This window comes from Tyto alba, unplaced genomic scaffold (assembly GCF_018691265.1).
Source record: "Tyto alba isolate M040663 unplaced genomic scaffold, T.alba_DEE_v4.0 Super-Scaffold_9, whole genome shotgun sequence".
NCBI lineage: Eukaryota > Metazoa > Chordata > Aves > Strigiformes > Tytonidae > Tyto > Tyto alba.
In genome coordinates, this window is record NW_024881330.1 from 5763142 (window position 1) to 5786213 (window position 23072).

The 23072-nt window shown below is 38.8% G+C and overlaps 1 protein-coding gene across 4 annotated transcripts in view; it reads left to right on the forward strand.

Moving 5' to 3' along the window:
* TRAPPC9 (trafficking protein particle complex subunit 9) overlaps positions 1-23072 on the forward strand; it is a 518594-nt gene that overhangs the window by 488503 nt on the left and 7019 nt on the right. For all 4 annotated transcript variants that reach the window (XM_042785807.1, XM_042785806.1, XM_042785809.1 and 1 more), the window contains one exon: positions 19269-19492. In XM_042785807.1, the coding sequence (XP_042641741.1) occupies positions 19269-19492 (224 nt within the window). The remainder of the gene's footprint in view (positions 1-19268; positions 19493-23072) is intronic.

Sequence of the window (23072 nt, forward strand, 5' to 3'; positions counted from 1 at the left end):
ATTCCCATGTGTGTTTGTTGAAACTGCAGCTCAACTGAGGTTGGCTGAAGCAGTTCTACCTGACTGCAGACAGACACAGCAATATTTCCCTTTGCACTCGGTTTGAAGAAGGCACAGGCTTGACAGGTAATTTTAGTTGAGCCCTGCCCAAGATCTTCACATTGGGAATGTTTGTTGTAAAATGAAGCACATAATTTTCTTAAAAAAAAAAGAAATTAACTTGATTTTTGAGAAATAAATTAACACACCTTCAGGTGCTGCTATGTTAGCATTTTGAGACGTATTGTATAAAGGCCAAGAAATTCTAAATTAAAGAAGATACACAAGAATGTTCTTGACCTTTTGGCTTAGATCACATTTAATATCAGATTAATTTAAGACATTCTGTATTCAGGGACGCATTCAGTAATCTAATAGGCCTTCTCCATTTTTAACTGCTCTAATTGTATTTATTTTTAAATTATCTGGCATTCACTGTTTTTTCTGACAATTTTAATTTATTTTACTATATTTTTCTAATGTCTTCCTATGCCAGAGGATAGTGAAATCTAGAAATATTAGAAGGATACCAACACCATGTGGGAGTGGAATTATTTTGAGGCTAGAATATAGGCTATAAATAAGAGTAATGGAATAAAATGAAGATGGGAACATTTAGACTGAGATGTAAGGATCCTTGACAGTAAGATCTATTGAACTGTGGAGGTATTTCCTACAGAATATGGTGAAAGTCTCATCATTTTGAAGGTACAACTAGACTGGACAAAATAGAAGAGTTATTATACGTGGACTTACAGTTGGAGATTCCCTCTCTTTTCAATCTAAATTTTAGCTATTTCTCCTCCTTTGCTTTATCCAGCTCCTTCAGTGAGACTAGAAAGAATTTATGGAGAAGAAAGGATGCTGTATTTATGTATAGGATTACTTGACAAAGCTCTACTGCAAAAGACATCTGTAGCCTTTTCCAATGGAGCCAAGAAGCCACCAGAGCTCTGATTTTTCTCTATCTCTACTTGCTGAGGAGAGGAGTGCTATGACTGTTCTCTGCCTTGCTACCCAAAGAACTAATAAGATGACTAATTTTCATTGCTAATACAGTTTTTGAGACAAAAAGTGCAGAATGCAGAGTAAGAGAGCTCTTCCTTGAATGGCTATGATGGCACCAATAATATAAGTAAATTTTGATAGTTAAAATGAGAAATGTACCTTTCTGAAGTGCTGAGTGATTCTGTGGGAATTATATTATGAAGATGAAAGTGTAATGCAGTAGCACCTGGATTTAGTGGGATCTGAGCACCTGTGACTGTCAGCACTACATGTGTATACAGCAGAGATCTCTGCTGCCCAAGTAAATTGAGGCAGGTGCAACAAGTGAGGAACACACTCAGTCTGCTAGCCTGGGGAGAGAAGGTCTGGGAAGACTTTGCTATGAAAGTGTATGCAATGTCCAGAAAAAGAAATAGTGGTCAATTCTTCTGGTCACCTCCCAAGCCATTATCTTCTAGTAGTGACCCCAAAAGTGGTGTGCTGGAAGTGCTGTGGGAAGTAAGGTCACATTGCTACATAGTGGTCTCATGTAAAGAGGCCATCACATGTATAACTGGCATTTTGGGAGAAGGCTGGAGAGGAAAAAGCGTTTGAGACCAACCTTGGTGACAGGGCAGAGTATGAGGAAGAACAAGGCTGTGGTCATGGTTGGAGATGGGGGCACAGCTCTAAGGACCAGCAGAAGTAGCCACTTTTTTTTTGCAGTGGAGAATAGGCATTCACGGGCAGGTTCCAAAGAAATTTTAATATGACCAGAAAGATGGCTCAGGAAATAAAGCCAGTTTGATTAAGCTCGCTGGAGTCTTTTCCTTTGAGCCTGTTATGTGTCTAATGTGTAGTGGTCACTGATTTTTGCTATGTTAGATATGAGATACCAGCTTTAAGTGGGAACCATTTCTGAGGCATTTGTTCAGGTGCTGCCAATTTAACAGACCTGTGACAGTGATGTAGTGAATATAAAGGGGAGAAATACAAGAGAAACCAATCAGACAAGTAAAGAAATGTTTAGTCTTTGGAGAAGAAAGGAATTTTTGTCTCCCCCTAACTTGAGTGATCTTTTTGAATAATAACCATTTCAAAAGTATTAGGACTCATTTCATATAATCACAGTTACGTTCAATGCTACAGGTCTCTTTCTGCAGGGCAGTACAGTAACTTGAAAAGCAATGATCATAATAGCGACTCTGCTTATTAGTATAAACAACCTTCAGATAAAGTTGATCTATTTTATTAATTAACAGCTGTACTGTTCTCCCTTGGCAATCTCAACAGAAAGGCCATTCATAGGACTGCCCAGCACAAATTGCTCAGCTGTCAAAGCCAAAGATGGCAGGTGGTTTTCCAGGACTCTCAATAAATTCTGTGTCATATTTTTATTCTACCCAGGCCTCAGAGAGTGGGCAGTCAGGGAAATGGTGTTTCCTAGCTTTGATGGCAATTCACACTATGGCTAAGCAATAAAGGGTCATTCCTGCAAATGATCCAAGAGATTGTTAGAGTCCCCAGTCCCAGACAGTGCATATTCTCATACAGGATTCAAGTATTTAGGACTGTTTTGATAGGATGATAAGTCTAGGTAAGGTAAATTGTTGCTCAGTGTTATTAACAGGCAAATCAGATCACAGAACAAAGATCTGTGTAAATAATGCAGCGGACTGCAAGAAAATTAACCTCATGCTAACTTCAGATGGATTTTCCAGAATGATTTTGCCATGATTTATTTCAAATATTTTTATTGTTGGAATTATTGTGATTCCATGGATTCACAATGCATGAGAAAATATGCATGTGAAATACTCCTGCATTTGCAGGGAAAAGGCTGACGGAGTAAATGTAGCTTTTTTTCCATCTCAGTGTCACATAGAAATATTCTAGATATAACTAGACCTTGTACTTTTAGACAATGAAAAGATGTTACTGGCACAGGATGGAGTCCTTCTGAACAGGCATAATTTGGAAGAAAATTCTATACTTACTGAGCTGTGGACAGGGATAGACAAGGGATGTATGAAAATGCCCAAGATTTTATATGCCACAGTGACTCTCAAATGGCTGGGTCAGTGAGCAAAGGAAGCTGACATTGTGCAAAGCATATCATGTAGTTGTATGTAAAGATAGCTACTAGCAAATAATAGTTAATCAATTAGCTATCATCTTAACTATGAACTTGATACTTGGAATGAGTGTATAGACCTAGTGGATGTGTAGATGGATAATTATACATATCATGATCTCAGTAAGGCCCTAATACCAAATTTAAATAAATGCAAGAGGCCCAAATGCCAAAGCCATACAGGGTGTATAGTCATGTATATTAATTGCAGTATTGTATGTGTCTTAAAACTGGAAGACCCTTCATTTCTAGACCATCAAACTGTAGGCAGGACAAGAATTATCCCCATGGATCCCTATCAGAAAGTATCCCCATGATTTTTTGACCAGGTTAACTACTGTTTGCTCACAGAAGACATAACTACAGTTTATATTTTGTTAACCAAACTATATCTTACGTTTTATGAACCATAGACATGTTCCTAGGTTGGGAAGAGGTTGACTGCTTTGTTGAAATTTTACCTCATTCTCACTTCTCTGAACTTTTTAAATCAAGTTTTCTCATTAGCAGAATATACTTGATTAACTCATTTAATGAGGTGCTTTGGGATGGTAAGACAGCAGTCCATTCTGCTGAATGACTTTGAGATGTTAAAAAATAAATAAAACATTTAAGTGGCAATAGATCTCCTGTTGGTCTTTACTGGTAGTTGTTCTATGATGTGAGGGAATATTCAATTCCAGCTAATGTCCCACTTTAGGAAGCAGATTTTCAGATTGTTGTTAATAAGTGTTGGCACATGGTGGCAGATACTGGTTTCTTTTCTTAGACAAATACTTAAATTAAGAAAGAGTAGGTCAAGCTTCCCTGATTTTCATGTAATTAACAATTTTAGTAGGTTTTTTATCCTACTTTTTAGAGAGAAGATAGTGATATTCATTTACATTAGATCTCAAAGAAAAGTGTCAGAGGAAATGGACTTCTGCTCTTACAAAGCATTTTTTACTTGAAGCTGCCAAGTTCTGGAATGTAAAAATGAAGCCTAGCTACAAATAAAATGCAAAAAGCAAGAGGATGGGTGCTACAGTTGGGTTTTGCGTGATTCAGGTCATTAAAGACAGCTGGAATTGATCTTCCCTGTCAAAGACAGCCCTCCACTATTTTTCTATAATTTTTCAGTATTTTGTTTTGTGGGTTTTTTGCTTCTGTACTTGTGTAAGAAACCTAAGAGTGGTGTTACCTGATTACATTTTACAGTAGCAAAGATCTTGGTTCAGCACTTTTAAGACTGGGAGTGAGTTTCCTTTATGCTGAAAGGTTGAGTGTTTGGAGTTCAGTGTGCTCAACATCTGCATATCACTTCAACAGCTGGCAAACTCCTTGTGGAGCATCTGCTTTCTATTACAGCTACTTTTCATTGAGGCAAGTTGAATGTGGCATCTGAAAGGGCTCTGCATACATGGAGGTTTCATTGGCCATTACTTGACAAAGTGACTATTCAAGGACAGAGATTTTGCCTGTTTTCATACAGTGCCTGGTATGCTGTAGGTGCTGTCAGAAGGAAATGCAAGAGACATAAAGAAATGGACAGGAACAATGTGGAGAGAGAGTAAAATGGTGAAGATAGTAGGGTTCTACATCTGTGGATATTTACTACTGAGCTTCTAAAATGCTTGAACTTAACTTTATAGATTTTGAATGTTTTTCATAGTTTGGAATGAGATGCTTCACTTTAACAGAATATCCTACTCAGATGTTTAAGATTGATGTTATTTTTAGAACTCTTTCAAAGTCAAACCTCTCATGTAGGTGAGTAATTTTTCACCTCTGATTTTTGTTTAATTTGTTTTGACCAGGGATGCTCTATTGATCAATTTGATATCTAAATCTCATGAAATCTCATAAAGTTTCTACAATATTAGCGTGTAACTACGTGCTCATATCACTAGATATGACTCAATGATACCTTTATGGAAGAAGTAATAACTTGGATTTGGCCAGTGATCTTCCCAAATTACCATCTTATGCTTTCTGTCATTTCTCAAGACAGGATTTTAATAGATTCTCATTGAGTGGGTGTTGAGGTTTAAACCCAGCTGGCAAACACCACGCAGCTGCTCGCTCACCCTCCCCCACTGAGGGATGAGGAAGAGAATTGGAGAGGTAAAGGTAAGGAGACTCGCAGGTTGAGATAAAAACAATTTAATAATTGAAATTAAATAAAAATTGAAATAATCATGATAATAGTAATATTAGTAATAATATACAAACAAGTGATGCACAATACTATTGCTCACCACCTGCTGACTGATGCCCAGCCCATTCCTGGCTAGCAATCCCAGAGGAGGGAAAAATCCCCAAACCACAATCCTGGAAGAGCCAGAGGTCCCTAGCTAACCCTCATCTATATACTGATAATGACGTTATAGGTTATCACATATTTCGTTGGCTAATTTGGGTCTGTTGCTCTGGCTGTATTCCCTCCTAGCTTCCCATATACCTGTACACTAGCAGAACATGGGAAGTTGGGAACTCCTTGATTTCTTAGCTACAGCTAAAAACATCAGTGTGTTATTAACATTCTTCTCATGCGGAATCCCATACTGAATCCAAAACGAAGCACTATTCTAACTAGAAAGAAGGGAAATTAGCTTTATCCCCACTGAAACTAGGACGGTGAGCTCAAGCAAGAAATGTCTTCAGACAAAAGGCCTATGAATGGTGTACTAAGAGGTGATTAAATCACTATGGACAGAAGGCTGAAGCCACCTGCACTGATATTATATTAGACCAATAACATCTGAGACTAGAGGTCATGACATTTTGTTGACTCATACTAACATCTATGAAGATTGGATGCACCTTTTCCCTTCCTTGAAAGCATATCTTTGAATCAGCTGTGCCAGCTCAGGCTGGATGTGCTCTGCTTCTCCCCACACAGGCAGTGCAAGTGGCTACCTTCTCCTTGCCCCATCCTCCTTTGTTCTCAGATCATCTGGGAATACCATCTTTATTTGAAGAGTGAAGTAAGAGCTCTCTGCATCCACTCAAACACATACCAGCAGGCTCTTGCATTACGGTCTGCCAAGTCTGGTGCCAGCACTGAGTCAGTCCCCTCTTGGAGCACATGGGCTCATGTTGCAAGTGTTCGATCAGTGAACCTCAAGGGAGCTAAGATTCCCAACTGAAGTTTCTTAAAGCTCACAGTCAGGTCTCTGAATGTGAAGATCTTGTAGGAAGTGATTGCAAGTTGTTTTCTTCATACTACCATCCTGATATTTGGCATCCATTCTGAAACCTTAAACCAGGAGCCACATAGTTTATATTCTCTGAGTGAGCGCAGTTGTATACCCTGGCTTTCAAGGGGAACTATAATATCTATTCAGGACCTTTATGGAAAAATAGTTCAATTCTATTGTCACTTGTTACTACTTCCTCATAGCTGTTTATCCAGTTGTGATGTTCTCCTGTGGTCTTGCCACTAAGCATGCTAATGCCATTAACGGAAATGGATGAGATAGAACTTCATTTGTTTTAGAGAGTTTTCCAGGAGAGGGCAGCCATAGTTAATTCTGGGTCAGTTCATGTAATACAATGTGAATATAGATTACTGGCAGCGTTTGGCTGTGATGCTCTATTGCCCAGCATGGTTTGTGTGCTTAGTTCTTTTAATTTGTTCTTTTGTTTAGATTGCAAGTGCGTGAAAGATAGACTTTTTCACAAATTAATGCTGGAAAAAACAAACCACATAATAGAGTGGTTAACTCCCAATGCCCTGTACTTGCTCGAATTGCAAATGCTCTTGGAAACAGTTTCCATTATATGTCACTGTTTGCTTTATATACTTTCCAACCAACTCATAAGCTTTTCTTCACTGTTTTACTTTACAAATATTTATGGAAAAGTATAGCTCAAACTCTTGCTAGACACCTGAAAATTTCAGGAAAAAAGTTCCCTTGCACTGAAAACTTTTAATTCTTTAGGAATTTAGAGAGGATCAAGACAAAATGATCCTCTCTCCTCTCCTGTTTTACATAATGAGGATACATATAAAACCTCTCTTAGTTTGCATGTAAGGGTGATAAATTAGCACCAAGGAGCATATCCCATAGCCACATTTGGACGCTATGCTCATCCAGACAGCAGTAATTATGTAGATGGCATCAGGAGACATTTTTTAATACTGCCCTCCCAGGGGTATTGCTTTGGCAGAACTGTTTCTGGTACTGGGGTGGCAACCAGGACCTCTTGACATGCACCCTCAATCTCTGTATTGAGACTGCAAGGGGAATTGCCTTTTCATCTGAAATGGATAGCTTCATTTCTTAGAACAGTTCAAAACAGCAAAAGCTATTTTCTCCTTTGCTTCCTTTTTTTTTTTTTTTTTAATATAAAAAAAAAAAAATCCAACTCTATTTGCCTGCACCACTGAATAAAAACTCCATGAAATGCCTTCTGCCAGATCCCTAAGTAATGTAAATCCATGGATTTTTATAAAACTAAAAATCCGGTCCCTGCAAGTGATAGGGTTTGGGAGGATTTTTTGTTCATGCTTTCTAGGAGGAAGCAAGATGCAGTCAGTATCACTTCACATGTAAATCCACAAAACGATAGATGACTTCAGAAGTACAAGGAAGCCTTATAGCCTTTCTACACATTGAATTTTTAGGACTTCTGTCTTCAATTTTGTCAACTTTGTGAACTTCCTATGCTTTACAACCTCTCTTCATTTGTTAGGCATTCCACTGATGTGTGTCAAACAGACACATGTAATCTCAAAACACATAAACCATTGAAAGATTGCACCAGTGAGAGCTTGTCAGATGATGCGGTGTTGCTTTGCCTGCCGTGGAGGCTGAGGAGTTAATAATGTCTCTTCTCTGCTTGTGCATCTGTGGGTCCCTAGAAGGTAGAGCAGACACAATACTGTTTCTGTAGATGAACTGATAGCTCTGGCCGCTCTGCGCACAGACCCCTGTGCAAATAATTCTTAGAAAAGAGACTTAATCAGCTGCTGCACTATGCTGATTTGCACATAATTGTATCTGTCTTCTAAAAGCCGAAGATAAAAGGACAGAATTTGACACCTGCTCATTGATCATTTTTCCAACGGCTTGGCAAGCTGGAGCATGGTTGCAGGGTTTGAGTGAGGAAGGGTTTTGCCACCCGAATGGCCAATTAAAAGGAAAGGGGTTTGCAGGAATGCTTTGCAGCACTTCACAGGTGAAGCCCAAGGCATGGCTTGCAGCCTTGGATACAGAGAGGATTAAATTTTTTACTGTCTCTAGCTGAACTCGGTGTTTCTTTTCTTCTCTCCCTCCAACATTTAATTTGTAGTTTTATTTAAACACAAAGTTTTTATCCTCTCTACACTGTGCTGATATCTGAGGTCTCTATTCCTTCAAAATGCAGTGATGGGAAAGAAAGGATTTCTCGGCTCTTTAACTCTTTTATCAAGTAACTCTCCTTTAAATAGCATTATTTTTATTTCAGTTTACTTTTATTTATGGTTGGATTTCCTTTTATCATGTCTCTCCCTTTCTGCCTATCATATAAATTCTCAGGTTTTAACTTCAGTTTAGTGTAAGACTTATTCCTGTAAGGAGTTGGTATCTCGATGAGCCAGCATAAAGATTTTGAAAGATTATTATTAAGATGCTTTTCTCTATCTTCTGGATGTCTTCTTTCCCTCCCAATTCTATTGGGTAGCTTATGCATTCATTTCTGCCCAATGAAATCATCTGACTGCTCTTCGTAGGACAGGTTAACTCCTTCCTAGAATGTCTGTGTCCCCATTTGGAAAACTGGTACAGTGCTACCTTCCTTGCCTTCACCAGATAGCTTTGAGATTTGAGATCTACAGATACAGGTAGTTTTAATTTATTTAAGGTTATTTCTTTTATTGTTTCTAATTCTCTAGGAGCGCTGGTTGGACATTGCAGGAAAATAAGTCTGTGTAGTTCTAGGTGCCATACAAATTGTTCTCCTAAGATCTTAGGAACATGAGTATTATTGTCCCTAAGATCTTATAGTCTAGTATTATATATATTCTATATATACATATTTATGTGTGTATATATATGTATTTTATATATATGCTATAGAAGTATATATGTTATATGAAGAAAAAAAAGAAGGTTAGCAGGGAAGAGGAATAGGGAAAATAGTGTAACAGTGTAATAGGAGAAAAGTAGTTCTGAACACAAGTTGCAGTCCATTGGTAGCAGTGAGCACAACTTGCTACCTCTGTAGCAATCAGCAGTTTTCTGCAAGTAATTCTGTGTGACCTCAGCAACACGTTTCAGCTTGCACAGGAAAAGTTGGGTCAGTATCTGGGGATTTAGCCTGGACTGAGCTCTACTGATATATCTAGAAAGTAGACAAGGGGGGAATGATGTCTGTGTGAGGTGCCATGTGTACATAACCGGGTTATAGACCTACAGGACGATCTTTGAAGCAAGGTCTTCAACAGCATAGGAAGGAACTAGTTTGGAGGTGTCAAAAGCAGAGAAAGAGAGATATTAATTGTCAAGAATTATAATCCAATTAGATCTTAGACAAGGGTTTGGCGGTGTAGGCAGAGCGTAAAGGTCAAATTTGAAGAAGTTTTGTAGAGAGTGGCATCAGGATTTAATCACAGACTGGAGGTGTGAGTCATGAGAGTAGATCAAGTCAAAGAGAAAGCCAAGATTGGCAGGAAAGAGTCTGATTTTATTTCTGAAATTAAGACAGGCATGGAAAGGAAAGAACTTCATGAAAAATTCAGGAGCTAGGTTTTGAGCATGTTCAGTTTTAGCAAGTAGTAAATTATTAACAGAAAAATCTCAGAGAGAGGCCAAAAGTTGTTTGGGTTGGTGACTGTAGGCTTAAAAATTCCTTATTTTCAGTAATTTTGATTGTTGATTGTTCCTATCCTATCTAACAAGGAAGAATATGGATTTGTGTCACAGATGATGACTGAAAACTTCCATTTACATATATCTATTAGTGAAGTTCTTTTGTGGATTCAAATTGGATTTTGAGACAGGTCGTGATGTAGAAGAAGGATGCAATCAGAATAAAGAAGTTTTAGCACCACAGTAGAACTCAATAGTTTCCAAGTCACATCTACCTGGATTACTGTCTCATGTCTTAATGCAAAATTGGCCGAACGGATTAACCATACATAGGGAAAATAGTAAAAATTTAACTCAATCCACTGGTAAATAAAACAATTTAGAGTCATTAAACTGAAATATGCTGTGACTGAGATTCAAAGAAACTTCATTAGGAATATGTCCATATTAATGTGCACCTCTGCTTTTGAGCAACTCTGTTCATTAGACATTAGCCACATGTAGTCTAGTAACCACATGTCACACCTTCCCTGTACATAAAGTGTTGTGATACAGCGTTTGTACCTGGAGCTGTTTAATATCTCTCATTTAGCTCAGCTCATTGCGTTTCGATCATGGTTGGGCTAAAGGAGGCCCGTGAGGCTCAGTGTCCTGGAGCTTATATTTACACAGTTGCTGAAATGTGGTAAATCATCTACCTGCCAGTTAATAGGGTGTTATATATTATCTTGTGCCAGGGTTTGGCTGCTCTACAAGGACACAAAAATTCTTGTGGCCTGGACATCTCATGCAATATTTCACGGTTCCTTTTTAAGACAAGCATGGAAATGTGTCGTGTACTCACCATTTTTCTTTAAATAATCAGTATCACTTTTTTTGCTTTCTTAAACCATCCTGCCCCTGTGTCTCTATACATCTGGGTGTGGAGATACCTTCTGTCTCATCTCTTCTCTTCTAATCCGCATTTGAGTTCCTTCTGCTTCAGACAGGACATTGCAGATTTCATCATACAGGCCTCAAATATGACAATAATACTACACATACACTTAGTTTAAGTAGCAGTTAAAAAAATAGCTACCTGTTAGGTATGACCCCTTATCTAAGACTCCAGAGCACCATGTGCTCATTGAATGGATAATGAAGACAATACTGTTTCCGCTTGAAACAGTAGAAATTCCAGAAAAATAGTTTCCACTTCCATACTGCCATATTCAGTGAGAGTTTAGGTAAGTAGATTGTGTGGTGAAATCCACATATTTGACTTTGCATGCACAGAATTGTTAAGGAGGCATTACTTCTTTTGTGACCATGTGCTAGCTCCCTATTGTCTCTGTAGGGAATGTACCACAATCACCATCCTTATCACTGATTTCTAGAGCAGGTAACACTCCCTGGAGGTCTGTAATCTGTGTAGTGTCTAGGCTGCTTTGAGATCAGAGTCCCAAACCAGCACATGAGGGATAGACTCCTTTTATACCATTAACTTTTCAGCCACAAGTAACAAACTCTCAGAGTTTGCGTGAGACCTTTAAAAATCTCCTCTGCAGAGGGAGAAGTTTGTCTCACATCCATCATTGCAGAATGGCAGAAAGGAGAAAATTTCAAGTCTCATTATGCAACCAGTGAGGAATAAGGTGATTTTCTTTCACTAAGCCGTAGGTTAAGCCATGTTATTTATGACCTGCAGCGATTTTGCACAAAGCTGCCTGTATACAAAAAGCAGTGTTATATGATACATCCTAGTATGGATTAGTTTTGTTTAAATATAATATACGGCTTTTTTTTTCTTTCTTTCCTTTTTTTTTTTTTTTTTTTTTTTTTTTTCCACAAGGCAGGGTAAGAATGCTCTGAAAGTAGTCCTGCTGCAGACAAGCTATAGAAATAAAGTTTTCAATAACCTAAAATAACATGCAAATCCTGGGATTGTGAAATTTCAAAACACAGGCATACACTGTATGCCAGCCTGACCTTCTGGCTGTGTAGCAGATAATGAAAAGAAGTCTTCTGCAAACCTGCTTGTGATGAATAGATAAAAAGGGGTTGGCCCACATTCAGAAATTAGACTATTAAGCAAGCTGAGGCTATGTCATGGAATATTTTAAAATAAGTCAAGAGGAGCTTGGGCTCACTAGAAAACACAGAGCTTTGAGAATTTTAAAATTTTAGGGGTCTGCCTTTGAGCATTTAGATTAGGACTGGACACAAGCAGTACAAACTCTGAAGTGATTCTCACTTTGATAGCAAATTGGGCAAGTCACCAAATGACAGGTTATCTTGGCTGCCAGAGGAGAAATGAGACAAGCAGGTGCCTTCCGTGTGCCAACAGTTTCATAGGGAATGAGAAATGTCTATCATAAAAGACATGTGCAAAATAAAATAACTTCCACTAAAACCAGAGATGTTATACTGAACAACTCATTTCTTAAAAGTGGCTAGTGCTCGTTCAGGTTTGCTGTTTAAGATCCTAAGTAGAAGCTGGAGGCTGTCAAACCCCAGAGCACTAGTCATGCTAAAGCTTCTCTTTTCGGCTAGCATGACCCTAGTATTTAGAGTTAATTGAAGATGATTGTACTACATCTAAATGTTTACAACCAAGATCAAGTAGCACTGATCACGTGTCTGCCAAGGATATTTTTGGAGATTAAAATTGGACATAAATATTATACTTATTTGGAGGAATAAAACTTACTCAGTGTAAATTAACAAGGTTGAAAAATCCTTTTGCAAGCGAGTCCTATGGGGATGCTGCAGCATCCTCAGTCCATTGTCATCACAGAGTTGAGAACAGACACCAACTCATAACAATTTTGCAAGAATGATAATCAGAGCAGTCGGGATCTGTCATCAGCATACTGGCCACTGCAAAAGAGTGACTGAATAGAAAGACACACACAGTTATCAAAGACTAATTGCTTATTGTTGCTAGAACTATATTCTAAATGTGTTTTTCTTTTTAATTGCTTTTGGATTGAATAAAGTGTCCTTAATTCAATTGTAAAATGTTTGGGAATGGGAAGTCTGCCAGGAATTAGGCAGCTCAGAGGTCTTGTGAAAGCAATTGCTTCTTTCACTAGCCTATATACATGTTCAGTCATCCCATCCTCTGCCAACTTTCTTGTTTTCAGGTTCGTGCCCCTGTGTTAGCTGAAGGTCTCTGGGTTGTTGGTACTTGCAGGAACCTGCACTAGTTTGTTCATACCTTTTCCTGTATTTTTTATTCATCCCTGTCCAAGGGCCTTGACCCAAAGAGGAGCTGAACTCTTCACATCCGTAGGGGTTTTGGATCAGCAGGCTCTGGGTATAAGGGCACTTTTTAGGACAGGACTAGCGGTGGTTGACAAGCTGAGATATTCCTGTAATTTGAACTTGTTACAATGCAGACATCTGTATACATCTGTGCTCTGTTACAATTGATTGCAATGAAATTATGCAGGGGATGGATTTGGCTCAGTATTGTGTCAGTATAACAATGAATGAACATGAGGATGTTATTCCAAGTTAAAATGCTCAGGTTTGGTATGAGGAGGAGATCCAAACCACATACACAAGGTTTTATGCAAACTACTATGAGGCTCTTGTGTTATTAAATAACCGTTCACCGTTTTCATGATGCGAGTGAGAGGGAACACAGTTTTTATATTCATAGAAATATCTTTTGTATGGATGTATTCAGCTCTGAAAATACTGCAGGACCTTGTAATGGACAAACAAACGTAACCAGTGCTGTATCTCTCTGTGTAAATAATTTGCATGAACAGTTTGGAAAATGAGAGGAAACTGGTCTACATGAAGGAGAACAAGTGGGAAGAGAGGAAACAGAAACAGTGTTTAGGTTCATATACTGGAGGAGAGACACAGGAAAATTCAAGGAGCCTTTGTCTCAACAGACAGCTCTGTTAAGCAGTCGACCAAACCTCAAATAACAGGCTGCTAAAACTGTTGCTAGCCTTACACGTAGCACGAGAGGAGAGGACAGGGAACTTGCTTGTTTGGAGACAGGCAGGATCAGCTTGTGCTGTACATAAAGTTTGCCTGTTTACAGTTTTTTTTCTCCATTCTGATCTTTCTTCCATCTGCAGAAAATACCAGAAATGGACAGAATTGTTCAACCTATTTCTAAATTAATAACTAAAAGAAATTCTCTTTACATTGTTATGTTCCTCGCAAAATCTTGAACAAATATTCTGCAGGAGGGGGCAGGAAAAAAAAAAAAAAAACAAAAAGTCGTTCCAGACAACGTGGCTGGCCCTTTCCTTGCTCTTTTAGGACAATTAGAAGTACAGCTGGCCTGGGCAGACATTTTAATCAGCACTTTAGATTTGTTGAACACAGAAAAACTGCATCATTCTGTGAGACTTTCACTGCAGCAAGTCTGGCTTGGGCTCTTCATCTTTGGCTTTCCTCCATCAAAGTACCTGATGGACATTATCTAGAGGTGTCAGCATTGTTACTGATCCTCTCCCCTCAGACCACAGCTCTCCTAGTTCACATACCAAGATGAGTAAAAATAGCGTTTTAGAACAGTTCTAACAGCATAAAAAAATGGTTGATTGACTAAAATTCCCCTATCACAATACAGCCAAGCAAAGCTTGCTTTTCTGGGCTTGAAGATTTTTACCTTTTATGTAAGAAGTATTTACTCATTTAGGTATCTCTTACCTTGAGTTTTGTTGACCTATTTGTTTGTGCAAAGCCATCCCTCTGTGAGGAGTTTACTCAAAGTCTTGAGCCAGATTCTCAGCTGCAGTGAATGGCAGGGACCAGTGCATCTGCATCAGCTGGGGATTCAACATCCAATTTAAAAACAAATATCCAGTGGAAATTTCTGCATCCCTCACTGTAAAGATGAACGCAAACAGTCTGCCTTCCTTTCCAGCCTGTTTTTTAAAATCAACCCAAACTTGAGCAAGAAGAATAAACATTGCTGGAATGTGCATTTCCACTGAGATTAAACATGTATTTGTATGCAGTTTTCCAAAATTAAACTTTGACAGTGGCAAACAGGGAGTTGGGTGTGGAAATGCAATTAGCCATGACTCAGGACTCTTGACATACAGGTGAGCCAATGAGTTGCGAGTGCTCACAGGGGAACTTGACAAAGTATCAAAAACAACTTACTTTGTTACTTTGTGTTAGTATGAGCAGAGTAAATAACACAAAATGTTAATAATGTTTGGTATTCATTTCCAAGCTGCTCTTTTGGGTGATGTAGACAGAAGTACACCTGGCAGGTGATGGTTAATGATGTTTTTCTTGTGGAATATTGGTTGTCTTCCTGTTGGTAACATTCATTTTCTTTTCTGGAGAGTTTTAAGATCCTGAAAGAAAGACAGTATAAGAATTATCATGTATTATTTTCATATAATGGTGTTCCAGACTTCATGTGGTGTCAATAAGCATCACCTATCAACTGGGCATTGAAGTAATTTTTCCAACTTAAGGAGTAATTCATGGAGATCCTAAAAGGCTTTGCTAAGGTCATCAGTGAAAAAGCAAGGCTTTCCAATCACCATTCTCAGTGGCTGGTATCATCTTCATCCTCTGCCTTCCAAAATGTGTTTGACAACATTTGCTTCCTTAGAGAAGGTCCAAGAGATAAAATAGAGTGGTACTGTGCCTGTTCATGGGTGCATGGCAGAGACTGTGTCTCTTTTTTCATGGCTATCAAGCATTTCAGGGTAATGTTGGCATGCAAGGATGCCAACATTGTGGTTGTATGTAGGTAAATGAGCAGGAAAGGAGAGAGAGGGAAAAGAAAAAGAAATAAAAAGCATCATTCTGTTGGCTTATCAAAGTGCTTTAAAAAGGATTTAACTTTTAATTAGAAGGAGATTACTAGGTCTTTGTGCTTTTTTTGCCCTGACAGTCAGAGGTTATGCTTCCACCTTTTTTCTGTACTTTATACATAGTCTTTTCATTAAACTTGGTCCTTCCAATTTTCTGAAGCACTGTTTCTCTTGTATCTTTGGAGGATGGAGATATGGCCACCACTGTCTTCTGTGCTAGCGACTGTATCTTCTGATTCAGAGCTCCTGTATACTGAAGCCAATAATGATTCACTCTCACAGCAGTGGTGTGAGCAGTCTCAGCTTTTATATGCCATCTGTGTGAGTGAGCTGAATCTGCAGAAATGGGACCCTGTACACATGGCTTTTCCTCTGTTCATGGATGAAAATATTAAAGCAAATCCGTATGGTCCATGAGATGTTTTCTGTGTCAGGAAGGGAATAAAACTGCCTGTCAAACCAAGCTGTTCTCTCTGATGAAAGGGGACTGTTTTTAAACACTCCTTTCCATAGTATTTTGCATGCCAGCCATGTGTGTTTTCTCATCTGACATCTCATTGAGATCCTTGGCTTCAGTACTGCAGGAGGGAAGAGTGCGCTGGGAGGGAAGGAAATAATCTTTCAGTATGTACACAAGCATGTGTGCACACACACATTCTTAAATCAATCTTAAATGAATTGAATTTTTAGGAATATGAAAGAAAATTAATCTGGTTGAGCCAGACTTAATTACTTCCCTTTTGTTTGGATTTTCTATTTTCACATGAAGATATTAGGAAGCAGTGCTCTGAGCTATTATTAGATACAAAGGTGGAGACAGAGGGCAAAGGGTTCATTTACAATTCCTACAGCAGAGCATTGAATTTTAAAGCTAAAAGGCAAGTTGATGAGCAGCTTGAAAATAAAGATTCATCCACTTGGTTTATTGAGTATTTCTGAAGGTTCATGCTGGTCTGGGGAGCTAACTGTTTGTGCAGCTGTAAGACCCGCTGGCTGGAGGAGCCAGAAAAAAAAAAAGATTTTTAATTTTTTTTTTTTTTTTAATGAAAGCACTTACCTTGAAGGGAGAAGCTTGAAAACACAAACTATTATAAAGTAATGAGTTGATATAAATGGATTTCTTTTAAAGGAAGCAACTAGACTTCATTTCTTTTGACAGGAAGCTGGGAAGCATAAAAATTATACACACACACACATTTTTGTGTTTTGAAAAATTCAGGTCAGTTAATCCCAGATAATGGGATACCATTATAACCACTACTTCACCTCCACAATCTTAGGGCAGTTCTGCAAGAAGCAATTTGATCATGTTGGGCAGGAGAGCCGATAACATTAGAGTGTGCTATTGCAAAAGAAATACAATGCCAAACAGCTTGTCTATCCCTTTCCTAAAATGTAGTGGTGATTATAGCTTCCTTTAACAGAATCACAGAATGGTTGAAGTTGGCAGGGACCTCTGCAGGTCACCTGGTCCAACCTCCTGCTCAATCAGGGCCACCTAGAGCCACTTGCCAAGGAACGTGTCCAGACAGCTTTTGACTATCTCAAAGGGTGGAGACTCCACAGCCTTTGTGGGCAACCTGTGCTAGTGCTTGGTCATCCTTACAGAAAAAAAAAAAGTATTTCCTGATGTTCGGAGGGCACTCCTGTGTTTCAGTTTGTGCCCATTACTTCTGATCCTGTCACTGGGCACCACTGGAAAGAGCCTGGCTCCATCTTCTTTGCCCCCTCCCTTCAGATATTTACATACATTGATGAGATCCCCTTGAGCCTTGTCTTCTCTAGGCTGAACAGTCCCAGCTCTCTCAGCCTTTCCTGGTTGGAGAGATGCTCCAGTCCTCTAATCCTCTTCACGGCCCTTCACTGGACTCTCTCCAAGTCTGTCTATGTGTCTCATGTACTGAGGAGCCCAGCACTGAACACAGAACTCCAGGTGTGGCCTCACCAGTGCTCTCGTCAAAAACTGGGCACCTCCTTTGGAAAGGAAAGTTTTGACATGGGGACTATTCAAACTGGGACACCGTCATGGGGTTTGGGTAGCTGCAGCTTGAGCACTGCAGGGTTGCTTTGTGCTTGCTCTGCCCAGCCACTTGTACCTGGGACTTGCTGCTGCATTTGGGCAGCTTTGGTCAAGGAGATATTTTCATCTGGGTAGCTCAGCTTTGCTGACCTGACCTCTGGAATAAATGTCCCTTTCTGAACTTGTTTCTTCTTCAGTACTAGTGTGTTTTTTTCTGTTCCAGCTGCTATGCTAAGGCTTGTTCAGTTTTCCAGATGAAAGGGCATCACAAGAACATACATAATTTCATAGGTTTTTGACAAAGGCAACAAACAAAACAAAAATAAGTAAAAAAAAAAAAAAATCACTTTAGTGTAAAATGGTTTGTTTTTGTTTTTGTTTTTGTTTTTGTTTTTTTTTTCTGTGAAAGCCCCTGAAATGTAAAAATAGTGTATTTTCTTGAAGAGCAGATATTACTAATGTAAATCTGACGCTGTTGGGAGAGGAACAATATGCTGTATGCCATAAGGCAAGCGACTGAGGAGGAGCTGGAGTGATCGAAACGCCTCATGGGCATATGAGATTGTGGGAATAGGTATTCACACAGAGGATGCTTTCTTACCTGTGCCCAGGGCTTCCTCTTATCTCTGAACATGAACCCATAGTGAAATAGAAATGTTTCTGTATTAATAGTGCATCAGAGATAACCCTCATCTGAAAAATAGAGTAATACTGTACAACTGGGAACCCTTTCAGAGCAGGGAATTGGACTAGCAATTTCATAGTGTGTTGATAATGAAACATTTTGGTTCTGTATAAGCAAATGGGCAAGGTTAGTGGACACATTACTCTGGCTGTCATTGTCCCAGCAGTAACCAATTTAGAGGCTTTGTATTTTCTGCTATCCCAGTAAGGGAAAGAAAAGTAGAAAGTTAGAAATAGAAATCCCAGAATGAATTAAAGTGCAAAGAGTGAACAAGCTTGTAGTACTGATGTATAATTCTAAAATCCCTTTTTTCCTTTAATATATGTATTACATTGCAAATTCTGGCAGTGTTTGTCCTGCTTCAAAAGGTCACCTCCATACAGGAGGATTTATTCTGGCTGTAACATGTGAACGTGGGCATCAAGCCCTGAATCTATCTAGCTACCATTTATATTGATGGGTCCTGTTTGTATTTCCCTTCACCTGATGCTGTTGATTTGCAGGAGAAGCATGAGAAGTTGTCTGTGGCTTTGGCCTTCAAGGGACGAGGTTAAAAAAATATCTTTTGGTGCTTGTGTGTAGATCGTAATTGGGATTTTTCATAGCTCTTTCAACAGCTGTGGACAGGTACCAGACCTTCATGAACTAGTTTTTGCAAGTTGTTTCCCTGCAACACTACTCTACACAGCACTACAGCGTTGGGTTTTCTTTCTTAAGGTTATTTGTCATATGCTGTCGGTTTCATGGAGGTTACCTTTTCTTGTTAAGTTTCTTCTTGAGATCAGTAAAGTTTCTGAAGCAGGAGTCCAGCATAATGTGGAATTGTGTTCTTCATTTGCAGATATCCTTGTTGACGGCAAACTATGCGACTGTGATATCGTGGTGAATTGCAAAGTGGGAGACCCCATCCCGTTGGAGGTGAAGCTGACCAACTGGAGCAAACACAGCGTGGGGCCCTTTGCTCTCACTGTGACACCCTACCAGGATTATCAAAATGGGGTGCACAACTATGAGCTTCAAGATGCTATCACCTTTGTGGGATCCAATACCTTCTACATCGACTCAGTAAGTCTTTCTATCAGATGTATCATGATTCCGGATTACATGCATTTGCAGAAAATGGCTTCATTATTCCATTGTTCATTTTAAGGCAGATTAATTTTTGGAAAGCACCTTGATTATGGCAGCTATTGCTAAAGGTGCTTTTAAGTTTGGGGGGTATAGAATCATCTCTCTGAAATGGTTTAAGACTGTAATTTCCTATCATGTAGACCACTAGTGAACTATCAGAGACAGTAACTTTTGGTCACTCCAGACCTGAGTAAATGTGAATGGGTAACCTAGATAAAATGTTTAATACCATATTGCCAGTCCCTTGAGCCATCCAGTGCAGCCTGAAGTAATAGATTTTAAGTAACTTTTTCTCTTTACTCCATAAGAAATATTCCCCAGGCTGAGCCAAGGAACTCAGCAAATCACTTTTAGTCAGGTCCTGAGGAAATGCAACAGACTGCAAAAAGAAAATGCTAAACATTAATGACCAAACTGATGAGCTGCTTCATTTCTTTGTCGTTTAGCATGCTCTTACAAAACCGTAAAGTAGAAAACACGCTTAAAGGAGACAAAAAAGTCCCTTTTTAGAACAATTAGGATTTTTATTTTTCTCTCAATTTCTTCTGTAGAAAATTCAAGTCTAGGAGCTTTTTGCTTCTAAGGCAAGACATTGAAAATACAGATAAAACTACTCTCTTCCGCATCCTTCCCCTAAAAAACGCAACAACAAAAAAACAGGAATGAAAAACATACAGACAGTGCTGCAGAGTGGAATAAGCAGTATTTCTGGTAACTTATAAAATAAACATGAAGAAGAGGGTGAGTGCTTGGGATAGTGCTTAGGACCTTTGCTTAGGTCAGCTCTTTGGATTGCTAATAAAATGTACCTGTCAAAACTGAATATATATATTGTGAACCTTAGTAAGAAAGAAATTAAAGGTTAACCACAGGGATAGTCACCATGCATATTTTTCAATTATGCATCATGGGAAGAAAATATTTCAAAAAGCTAATGAGCATGGAATACACCATCAACCTGAATTTTAATGGGGGCTAACTATATTCTTAGCTGAATAATTTAAATATGTCAACAGAAATAATCAAGAGATGGCTTTCTTTGACTCTCTGACAATGTGGATTTTTTAATCAGAGTGGCAGCATTTGGATGCTCAACTGCTGAAGGGCCTGACCCTCCAGGATAATGAAGGAAAAGGGAGATGTCAGTGTGATATATTCTTACCTTCTGATTGAGTCTCCTATGGGGCAAAAAGTCAGGAGGTCACATCTCTTGTGACTGCCCAGGCAGCCTTCTCATACGTTACGGCCCCCACTTTTGCCCCATTGTTCAGTATTGTGACATCTCTCCTGTAAACACAATCCCCAATAAGTTAAAAATAGAGTTGTTTTCTGCTATTTGTCCTCCCTTTCATCCAAAAAGGTGAAATGAAGAAAATGTTGCCTCTTAGACAAGAAGTATTATATTTCACTGTATGTAGTATTGATACTTGTCCTACACAGGCTCCTAGAGAAAATGCTTAGTCATATTTCTTTGAGGCATAGAGTCCTATTCATGGAAGAAAATTCTTCAAACAGTGTATCTAATGCTATCAGAGGCCCTTTCATCCGCCGTAATAACTAATTCAGTAATGGAAAAAAGATTTCAGAAAGCTGTACCTGTTTTGGGGACAAGAAGAAAGTCCTGGTTTGTGCATCTGATGCTTTAGGGGAGAGCGAACATACTCAGAATTGTGTTCATGCTCTGAGTTTGGCAGAAATTCAGACAGACGCTGGTTAAGAAACTGAAGAAGCTCATGGTTAGGTGAGATGAAAGAGATGTAGAGTTTCTCTTTTTTATAAATTAAATCTGAGACACTGGACCAGATTCCCTGCTGGTGTAAGTCAGTTCTGCTCTGTCAAAGCTATTAAACATGTGCCCATTATTTTTATAAACTGAGGTTATGGGCAAACAATTATTTTGTTTGTTTAATGGAGGTGACTTGAGATGCTACCGTTTCCCAGCTGCTTGTTTCTGCCCCTCTGTGGGAAGATGCTCCCTCTTCCCAGCAAACCCAGTGGGAGAGATGGTGTGAGCATTTGTTTTCGTGTAAAGTTGGCCAGTTTAGCAAAAACTATGTTCGTCAGCAGTTTGAGCTAATTGGGCTGACTTTACACTAACACTGGCAAGGAGGTGGTGACATGATTTATTGTGCTGCAGAGCTGGGTGGGAGGAAGGATGGAGAACTAACGTATGGTTTGGCATGTCAGTAGTGTATGGTCAAGAACAACTGGGAGCATCAGGTATTACAGCAAGAGAAGATAATTCTCATGCCCTGAAAATTTGGTCTGTTGTCATGCTGATGCAGAAACTACATTATTGGTGCTCAACTGAATGTGATTTCTCTGGGGAAAAAACAAACAAAACCTAAACCCCCTCTGCTTTCCTAAATGTTAGTTTTATATTCAGCCTGATGCTCAGCAAATCACAATTATTTTTGTTTCCAGACTGAAAAGTTTCCAATCAGTTTCTGCTGCTATCTGGAAGGCAAGGGATATATACTGGAATTTTCAGCATGTCCATGCTGCTTCGCAGTATGAATTTAAATTGTTTAAAGGGTAAAAGTCATACAATTTCGTATTTTATTTTCTTGCAGCTTGAAGTCTGCATTAGATGCTTTATCTTGGAAGTAACATCATGAGTGCTTATTCACTTTTGTGCTCTTCAATTCAATGCAGCAATCTGGGTCTGTGTCACAAAGTCTCTGCTGGGATATACTACTTCAAAAAGCAAATTCTTTTACTGAAAATTTTAAAGGATATTGAGATATTTCCGTGCATTTTAAATTAAATGAAATCTTTATTTTTAAGCACAACTTCTAATTCGTTTAACCTTACCGTTCTATGTCAGTATTTAACATGAAAAGTGAATTCATCAGTTATCATTCATATAGTAGACATTTTTATTCTGTGTGGGTTTTGAAACATGAGATAACATGGTGGATCCCCGCCCATTAAAATAAATTGCATTGATTTATTTTTTATCTCAATTTACAACCTGAAGTTTAGCATTAGACATATTATTGAAAATTCTTTGTTCTTATCAATGTTGGTTTTTTGACTAACTAGTTGATCAGAGTTGCTTCTTGCCAAATTAAAAACAAAAAAATTATCTTCTATGGAGATTCCTGTAACTACCAGCAATTCATCTTTCCTTGTTTTTCCTGCTTTTGCCATTACTATTCTCAAGCAGGTTTCTTTCCTGTGTGTGTTATCACATACTAGCTCAAGTGATTGGTAGTTGGAGATGAGGAGAAATTCATTAGTAGATGGTCATTTTGAATCAGCTCAGAAGCTATGATGAACATTTGCTCACTTCTGGCAGGTCCTCTGTGGCCCATCTGGAACAAATTAGTTTTCTTGGCATGGTTTTACTCGCACTGTAAACTCTTTGGGGCAGCGAACGGTAGCTGGCACTAGCCCTAATCTCCAACTGAGCTCCCTAAGTACTACAGCAGTATAAATAAGTAGTAATTAGTTCTAAGCAATCACAGTCCCACATGGTAGCCTGAGTCAGGGAAGGATTAGGATGGAGCTA